The sequence below is a fragment of the Garra rufa genome, chromosome 7 (assembly GCF_049309525.1).
Source record: "Garra rufa chromosome 7, GarRuf1.0, whole genome shotgun sequence".
Lineage (NCBI taxonomy): Eukaryota > Metazoa > Chordata > Actinopteri > Cypriniformes > Cyprinidae > Garra > Garra rufa.
In genome coordinates, this window is record NC_133367.1 from 51,251,606 (window position 1) to 51,261,532 (window position 9,927).

The following is a 9,927-nucleotide window of genomic DNA, read 5'->3' on the forward strand; positions in this document are numbered from 1 at the left end:
CATGAATGAATCAGTTTTTTTAACAAATTGTTTGAATAATTCAACGATTTCTCATATAAACAGTCACTTGTGTAGTTCCTGAATGAAACAACATCATTGAACAAATTAGTTGAGTAAATGAGTTAATGACTCACTAATAAAAAAGTCACTAGTTTTGTTCCTTTTATAAATTAGTGTTTCTGAACAAATCTGTTGAATGAATGATTCAGTGACTTGCGCATATAAACGGTCAGTTGTTTAATTCCTGAATCAATCTGTGTTGTTGAACAAACCATGTGGATGAATTATTTATTAATTCGCTCTTCAAGACAGTTATTTGTTAGTTTCTGAATGAATCAGTGTTTTGTGCAAATCAGCTGAATCATTGATTCAGTCCCTAAATTCAATAAACAATCAGTAGTTTCATTCCTGAATGAATCAGTGTTGTTGAACAAATTATTTGGGTGATTAATTTAATGATTCACACTGCTTTCATCCCTGAATAATTTTTTTAACAAATCGTTTGAGTGAATGACTTAACGATTTGCTCAAATAGACAGTCACTTTTGTAGTTCCTAAATAAAAAAGTGCTGTTGAACAAAATGATTAAGTGGGATTTAATGACTCACCTATAAAGACATTCACTTGTTTTGTTCCTTCATGAATCACTGTTTATGAACAAATTGGTTGAAAGAATGCTTCAGTGACTCACTCATATAGACCGTCACTTGTTTAGTTCATGAGTTAATCAATTTAATCATTTGCTCGTAAAGACAGTCACTTATTTAGCTCCTGAATGATCTGTGTTTCTGAACTAATTGGTTGAATGAATAATTATATTACGCACTAATATAGGCAGTCACTTATTTCTGATTTCATGAGTTTCGTTGAATAAATCATTTGGTTGAATTATTTATTGACTCACTTTTCAAAACAGTTACTTGTTTAGTTTCTGAATCAGTGAATGAATCAGTGTTTTTGGACAAATCAGCTGAATGAATGATTCAGTGACTAACTCATATAGACAGTTAGTTGTTTAATTTTTGAATTAATCTGTGTTATTTGTTATTTATTAATTCGTTCATCAGGACAGTTATTTGTTAGTTTCTGAATGAATCTAGTTTCTGAAGTGTTTTGTGCAACAAATCAGCTGAATCATTGATTCAATGACTCAATTATACAATCAGTCATTTGTTTCATTCCTGAATGAATCAGTGTTGTTGTACAAATCGTTTGAACGATTTAATGATTTGCTTATAAAAGCATGAATGAATCAGTTTTTTTAAACAAATTGTTGAATAATTCAATGATTTCTCATATAAAGAGTCAATTGTGTAGTTTCTGAATGAAACAACATCGTTGAACAAATTAGTTGAGTAAATGAGTTAATGACTCACTTTAAAAAAGTCACTTGTTTTGTTTCTTTATAAATTAGTGTTTATGAACAAATCTGTTGAATGAATGATTCAGTGACTTACTCATATAGACAGTTAGTTGTTTAATTTTTGAATGAATCTGTGTTGTTGAACAAATTATTTGGATAAACTATCTATTAATTCACTGTTCAAGACAGTTATTTATTGATTTCTGAATGAATCAGTGTTTTTGCAAATCAGCTGAATCATTGATTCAGTGACTCAATCAAATAGTCAATCAGTTGTTTCACTCCTGAATGACTATTTGAGTGAATAATTTAATGATGTACTTATTAAAAAAACAGTCACTGGTTTAAATCCTGAAATAATCGTTCTTAAAAAAAATGGTTTGAGTGAATGACTCAATGGTTTGCTCAAATAGATCAGTAATAGATAAGTCATTTGTGTAGTTCCTAAATAAAAAAGCACAATTGAACAAAATGGTTAAGTGAATGATTTAATGACTGACTCATTTCTCAGTGAATTAGTATTTATGAACAAATCTGTTGAAAGAATGCCTCAGCAGCTCACTGATATGGACAATCACATTTAAATCCTGAATAAAGCAGTGATTCTGAATTTGTTGAATGAATAATTACATGACTCACTAATTTGTGCAATCACTTTTTTCTTTCCCGAATTTATCAGTGTGTTAAACAAATCAATTGAAAGAATGATTCAGTGGCTTACTTATATAGATGATCACTTATTTTGTTATGTGAATTAGTATTATCGAACAAATCGGTTGAGTGAATAATGACTCACTCATAAAACAGTTACTTGTTTTGTTCCTGAATTTTTTTTTTTTGACTAAATAAATTGAATTTATGATATTTACTCACTTATAGTCAGTTACATGCTGCCACCTACAGAAAGAGTGAACAAATGTGACCCTGGACCACAAAACCAGTCATAAGGTAAAATTTTACAAAACTGAGATTTATACATCATATGAAAGCTCAATAAATAAGCTTTCTATTGATGTATTGTTTGTTAGGATAGGACAATATTTGGCCGAGATACATCTATTTGAAAATCTGGAATCTGAGGGTGCAAAAAAATCAAATTACTGAGAAAATCACCTTTAAAGTTGTCCAAATTAGGTTCTTAACAATGCATTTTACAAATCAAAAATTACATTTTGATATATTTACAGTAGGAATTTTACAAAAAATCTTCATGGAACATGATCTTTCCTTAATTTCCTAATGATTTTTGGCATAAAAGAAAAATCTAAAAGTTTGACCCATGCAATGTATTTTTGGCTATTGCTACAAATATACCCCAGCGACTTAAGACTGGTTTTGTGGTCCAGGGTCACAAATATCATTAGACAATGATATTCAAGGAAACTGCTATATAAATGTCAGTATATTAGAGAAGATCTTTGGTTTCAGTCTTTATTTGTCTAGTTCTAGGTCTCAAGTTTAGATCTTTGCTGGCTTCATGTATATCTACACTTTCATATCATCTGTATTTTCTGTTTTCTTGCATGTGTTGCCATAGCAGCCAAGGAACAGTACCACATCCCAGGCAAGTTGTCTATGTCTGTTCAGTATCTCATATGAAAAATCATATAGAAATACTAGAAATAGTATATGTACTGGAAATTGAATAATGCACCATTTATACTCTCCTTTGATGAACAGTGGTTCTCTGAAAGCATCTTCATTTTTTTTCCCTCAGGCTCAGAAGACACGCGCTTGAACAAGGACTGTAACAGCAAGCCAGTATGTCCACCCAAATGCCGCTGTGAAGCTACTGTGGTGGACTGCTCAAATTTACGCCTAACCAAGTTCCCAGAGCACCTTCCGCTTTCTACAACTGAACTGTAAGACCATACACACCTGAAACAATTACAATATGGCTTCCAACGTCTAGCGAGCTGCCTATGTAGGGAATATCGTAAGGCATCATGTGTGTGCTGTCAATACGAAGAGTGTTTCTTAAAGTAGTTTCTTATGTTACCTTTTTTTGTACATTTCTACTGTGTGAAAAGTCAATCCCAGAATGCTTTGTGACAAGCTCAGTGAAAAACATCCAAGATGGTGGATTAAGCAAAAGAAATGTTTATGTTAAACAGTAACAATTTGATAAAAATAGTGTTGTGCTGCTTATAGTATCACATTATTAGCTTAGCAACATGCTAACTGTATGTTTATTGCATTGTCTTTCTTCCAGACGTCTCAATAACAATGACCTGTCCATCCTGGAGGCAACAGGTCTCTTTCGGTCCCTCCCACATCTCAAGAAAATGTGAGATTGACATTTATGGTCTATTTGTTATGATGGAACAGTGTTAAAATACATTGTATTTTTGTTGAACTGAAGTGGATAATAATGTGTTTCTCTCACAGAAACCTTAGCAACAATAAAATCACTGAGATTGAGGACGGAGCTTTTGATGGCGCGTCGTCTGTGGTTGAACTTCACCTGACCGCCAACCACCTGGTGTCCATACGGGGAGGAATGCTGCGGGGAATGGATGGATTGCGCATGCTGCAAGTGTCCTTCTCACTTTCATTGCTGCCACAGCATTTCTAGTACTCTGAGAAGCATAGATAACTAGTTGTAGGTTTACGTAATTAAGTTAGTTTTAAGTCTTTAGTTCTACTACTAAGCTACCAGTGGAGACAATTAGGAAAAGATTGATTGACGTAGGATGACTGATTTATTGGTTGGTTGATTGGTTGTTGACCAACTGATTGGTAGTACAACACTGATTGGTTAAAAGGTCAGTGTTGGGGGTAATGCACTACAAGTAACGCGAGTTACATAATTAGATTACTTTTTTCAAGTAACTAGTAACTGCTGACCTTCCATGATCCAATTTAACCATACTAATAAGCAAAAACTTCCTTCTCCTGCATCCTATTCTTCAAACGCCCACTTTTGTACCAATGTAAATTCACATTTCCTTCAGCCTGAGACTTATTAATTTCGCTTTTGTTGTGAAAGTTCTTTTACATTTGCCAAAAATAGAACTGTTTTATATTAAAACCCAACACTGAGTTTGGTTGGTGGTTGATGGATTGGTAATTTGACTGATAGGATTACAGATTTATTGGTTTGTTGATTGATTGATTGATTGATTGATTGATTGATTGATTGATTGATTGATTGATTGATTGATTCGTCGGTCGTTTGAGGAATTGAATGATAGGATGACTGACTGACTGATTGATTGGTTGACTGACTGACTGATTGATTGGTTGACTGACTGACTGATTGATTGGTTGACTGACTGACTGATTGATTGGTTGACTGACTGACTGATTGATTAGTATTAACTGATTAATTTGTAGTACTACCAATATTAGTTGGTTAATCGATTGATTGGTAGTATCAGTGATTGACTGATAGGATTACTGATTTATTGGTTTGTTGGTTGATTAATAGATTGGTTAGTTTGATGAATTGACTGGTAGACTGACTGATTGGTTGGTTGGTTAGACTGGCTGATTAATAGATTGGTTGGTTGGTTGACTGACGGACTGACTGACTGATTGATTAGTATTAAGTGATTAATTGGTAGTATGTTAGTACTACCAATATTAGTTGGTTAATCGATTGATTGGTAGTATCAGTGATTGACTGATGGGATGAGTGATTGGTTGGTTGGTTGGTTGATTAGACTGGCTGGTTAATAGATTGGTTTGTTGGTTTGGTTGACTGATTGATTAGTATTAACTGATTGATTAGTAGTATGAGTGATTGACTGATAGGGTGGTTGGTTGGTAGGCTGAATGACTGAATGATTAGTTGGTTAACTGAATGGTAGTTTGATGAATTGACTGGTAGGCTGACTGATTGGTTGGTTTGTTAGACTGGCAGGTTAATAGATTGGTTGGTTGGTTGGTTGGTTAGTTGACTGACTGACTGACTGACTGACTGATTGATTAGTATTAAGTGATTAATTGGTAGTATGTTAGTACTACCAATATTAGTTGGTTAATCGATTGATTGGTAGTATCAGTGATTGACTGATAGGATGAGTGATTGGTTGGTTGGTTGGTTGATTAGACTGGCTGGTTAATAGATTGGTTTGTTGGTTTGGTTGACTGATTGATTAGTATTAACTGATTGATTAGTAGTATGAGTGATTGACTGATAGGGTGGTTGGTTGATGAACATATTAGTAGGTTGATTGGTTGGTTGGTTGGTTGGTTGGTTGAATAACTGAGTAGCTGGTTAATATATATATATATGTTGGTTGGTTGACTGATTGATTAGTTTATTAACTGATTGATTGGTAGTATGAGTGGTTGATTAATTGGTTGTTGGTGAGTTGATTAACATATTGGTTGGTTGACTGGTTGATTAGTTGGTTAACTGATTGATTGGTAGTTTGAGGAACTGACTGGAAGGATGACTGATTGGTTGGTTGAATAATTGACTAGCTGGTTAATAGATAGGTTGGTTGACTGATTGATTGATTAGTTTATTAAATGATTGATTGGTAGTATGAGTGGTTGGTTAATTGGTTGGTTGGCTAGTTGATTAACAGTTCAGTTGTTTGGTTGACTGATTGATTGGTAGTTTGATGAATTGCCTGATAGGATGACTGATTGGTTGGATGGATAACTGACTGAATGGTTAATAGATAGGTTCTGACTAAAACTGACTGATTGTTCAGTTGACTGATTGATTAGTAGTATGAGTGATTGACTGATAGGGTGGTTGGTTGATTAGTTGGTTGGTTGGTAGGCTGAATGACTGAATGATTAGTTGGTTAACTGAATGGTAGTTTGTTGAATTGACTGGTAGGCTGACTGATTGGTTGGTTGGTTGGTTTGTTGACTGATTGATTAGTTGGTTGACAGGTTGATTGGTAGCATTAGTAATTGATAGGATGACTGACAGAATTGTGCAAATGTATCATTAATCAGGAACAATCAAAGCAAGCTCAGCCATTTTCATTGTTCCTCACAGTCACCCTGAAGCCCTGAAACCTTGTTTCTGTTTTTGTTAGGATGCTCAGGAATAATCGTATTCGTTGCGTCCACAACAGCAGCTTCTCTGGCCTACAGAACGTACGTCTGCTCTCGCTCTACGACAACCAGCTCACCACCATCATGCCTGGAGCTTTCGACACACTGCCAAACCTCTCCACCCTGTAAATCTCTCTAGATCTCACTTCATTTATCATGTATCCAATTTGAATATATGCTTTTATTGATGTAAACTCTTTAATCTTCATTGTCATTTTAGAAACCTGCTGGCAAACCCGTTTAACTGCGATTGTCGTCTGTCCTGGTTGGGCGAGTGGCTGCGATCTCGGCAGATTGTGACGGGAAACCCTCGCTGTCAGAACCCAGCCTTCCTCAGAGAGATCCCACTGCAGGATGTGGCAAAGCCGGACTTCCTCTGTGACAAGGGTAAATGGACAGTTTTCTCACAGTTTTCTCAGAAAACTTTTTTTGTGTGAAAAAGGTAATTACAAATCCACACTTCTTTTTTTTTTTTTTTTTTTTTTGAATTTGAAGCTTGCTGTTCTGAAAAAAAAGGTCAGAATCGCAAGATATGAATGCAGAATTATTATTTTTTTGTCTCATAATTCCAAGTTTTCCCACAATTCTTAGTTGATAGCTTTTTTTTTTTTGTTTTTTTTTTTACACTTCTGCCTTTGTTTCTCGCTTTTTTTTTTTTTTTTTTTTTTGTTCCTGCCATAAAATAAAAAAGGTAATTGCAACTTTTTTCTTATAATTCAAACTTCTTTTCTTGGAAATCTGAGTTTAAATCTTGCTTAAATTCTGAAATAACAATGTCAGAAGTTTATGTTCAGATTTTTCTGGAAAATATAAGTTTACATCTCACAATTCAAAGAAAAAATTTAGAATTGCAAGATATATATTTATTTATTTATTTTAACTTGACATACTGGAAATGCAAGATAAAAACTTTTTTTTCATTTGTTTCTGCCACAGAATAAAAATTATAAAATTAACTGCAACTTTTTATCTCACAACTGACTTTTTCTCACAATTCTTAGTTCATATTAAATTTTAAACTTTTTTTTTTTTTTTTTTTTTTTTTGCAATTTTGAGTTTACATCTCACAGTTTTGAAAAAAAAAAAAAAAAGCCAGAATTGCAAGATATGAATGTAGAATTTAGTATTTTGTCTTGCAATTCCAAGTTTTCTTGCAATTCTAAGTTTGTTTCACAATTTTCACAATTTAGATTTTTCTTGCAATTCAGACATTTTTTTTTCTGGTAAATCTGTCGACATCTCACAATTCTAAGAAAAACAGTCAGAACTGCAAGATATAATTTTTATTTTTATTTTCTGCCACAGAAATAATAAATAAAGTAATTACAAATTTGTTTTGACAATTCAGACTTTTTTTATGCAATTCAGCCTTTTTTTCTCACAATTCAGTTTTTTGTTCCTGCCATAAAATACAAAATAAAAAGGGTAATTGCAACTTTTTTTCTCATAATTCAAACTTCTTTTCTTGGCAGTTTAAATCTGCTCAGATTTGCAAGAAATTATTAAATGTTCTCTTTCTCACAATTCCATTTTTTTTTTTTTTTTCACAATTCTAATTTATATCTCAATTCAGAGTTTTCTTTAAATTTAAACTTTTTTAATGTCAAATCTGAGTTTACATCTTGCAATTCTTGCAATTCTAAAAAAGAAAGTCAGAATTGCAAGATATATATTTTTGCTTACACCACAAAATGAAAGATAAAAAAGGTAATTACAACTTTTTTGTTGATAATTCAGACTCTTTTTTTTAACAAATCTGAGTTTACATCTCACAATTTTGAGAAAAACATCAGAATTGCAGAAAAAAGGTAATTGCGATGTTTTATCTAACAAATCGGACTTTGCTTATTAAAATTGTTCTCTCTAGGAAAATATCGCAATTACTGTAAACTGTATAAAACAGAACTGCTTTTTATTTTATTCCTTGCCCGAGATGGGCCTCCATACTCATCTGCTATCTGTAAACTGTTATTGAATTTTATATTGGCTAATTATTCATCAAAGTCCTCAAATGTCTGTATTTCTAATGCTATCCAGCGCCGATTGAAGAGGACGTGAGCTGCGTCCCTAAGCCGGCGTGTCCGGAGCAGTGCACGTGTGTGGATACAGTGGTGCGCTGCAGCAACAAGCACCTGTTCGGTTTACCCCGCGGCGTCCCACACAATGTCACTGAACTGTGAGTCAGACTTGCGCGGGTGGGCGGCTAATGCTGCGGGATTCCTGTCTGCCTGTATTTAGGTGTCTGATGAACTCACTCTACCTCTGTCTCCATAGATACCTGGATGGCAATCTGTTTGTTGCTGTGCCTAAAGAGCTCTCAGCGTTCAGACAGCTGCAGCTGGTGTGAGTGTCTGATCTGTGTTCGCTTCATATTCACTTACATTCACTTTCACTCATATTTGTTTTAGTATTTAAATGCAAACTGACCAGAGCAGTGAATAATATATATATACATTGTTGTACAGCAGGAAATAGCATAACACATAAAATAATAATAGATTGTATACAATATCTATTATATTGGTTAACAATAACAACAATAACAATAATTATAAAAACAAATGAATAATAATCTATTATTAATGTTATATAATGCTTTACTTGATAATAGCATAAAAATGCTAAATAATATAAAAAATATAATAATACCAATAATAATTACTAAGAAAAAGTACTGTATTTATTATAATAATAATATTAATAATAATAATAATGATAATAACAGCACATAAAATAATGATAAAAATAGATTGTATATGACAATAATTATAAAAACAAATGAATAAAAATCTGTTATTATTAATGTTGTATAATTCTTTACTTGACAATAGTGTAAAATGTTAAATAATATAAAAAATGTACTAATATCAATAATAATTACTAAGAAAAATTACTGTATGCAATAATAATAGCAATAATAATAACACATAAAATAATAATAATAGTATTAATAATAGATTGTATACTACTTATGTTATATTGGTTAACAGCAATGATAATTATTATTAAAACATATAAATATTAATCTAAATGTGCTAAATAATATTGAAAATATACTAATACCAATAATAATTACTACGATAATAAAAATAATAATCTTATTATTAATGTTGTGTTTAATAAATGTACTGTATTTAATACATTTGTTGTAATAATTATTATTATCTCATGTATTATGATATTACTATATTATTTAATTATATACATTAATGATAATAATAACAACAGCTTGTTATATTGTTGTTGAATATAATAATAGAAAAATAAATTATTAAAATATAATATTGTATTTTATAATAATAGATTAAATAAAAAATGATTTAAATAAATGATTTGTAAGAAATAAAGTTAATAGAAAAGTGTGTGTATATATATATATATATATAATGTATTATTATCATAATTATTTCTTTGTTATTTTCTTTGTTGTTGTTTAATTTTGATATTATATAATATATATGGTACATTAATAATAATACAAATACAAATAATAATATTAATAATAGTATTAATAATCTATTAATATTGTATAATAGTTCACA

The 9,927-nt window shown here is 31.7% G+C and overlaps 1 protein-coding gene across 1 annotated transcript in view; it reads left to right on the plus strand.

Annotated features, from left to right (window-relative positions):
• slit1b (slit homolog 1b (Drosophila)) overlaps positions 1–9,927 on the plus strand; it is a 53,058-nt gene that overhangs the window by 36,271 nt on the left and 6,860 nt on the right. Inside the window, 8 exon segments of the mRNA XM_073843780.1 lie at positions 2,901–2,927; positions 3,081–3,225; positions 3,576–3,650; positions 3,752–3,895; positions 6,367–6,510; positions 6,606–6,772; positions 8,423–8,561; positions 8,660–8,792. Of these exon segments, the coding sequence (XP_073699881.1) occupies positions 2,901–2,927; positions 3,081–3,225; positions 3,576–3,650; positions 3,752–3,895; positions 6,367–6,510; positions 6,606–6,772; positions 8,423–8,561; positions 8,660–8,792 (974 nt within the window).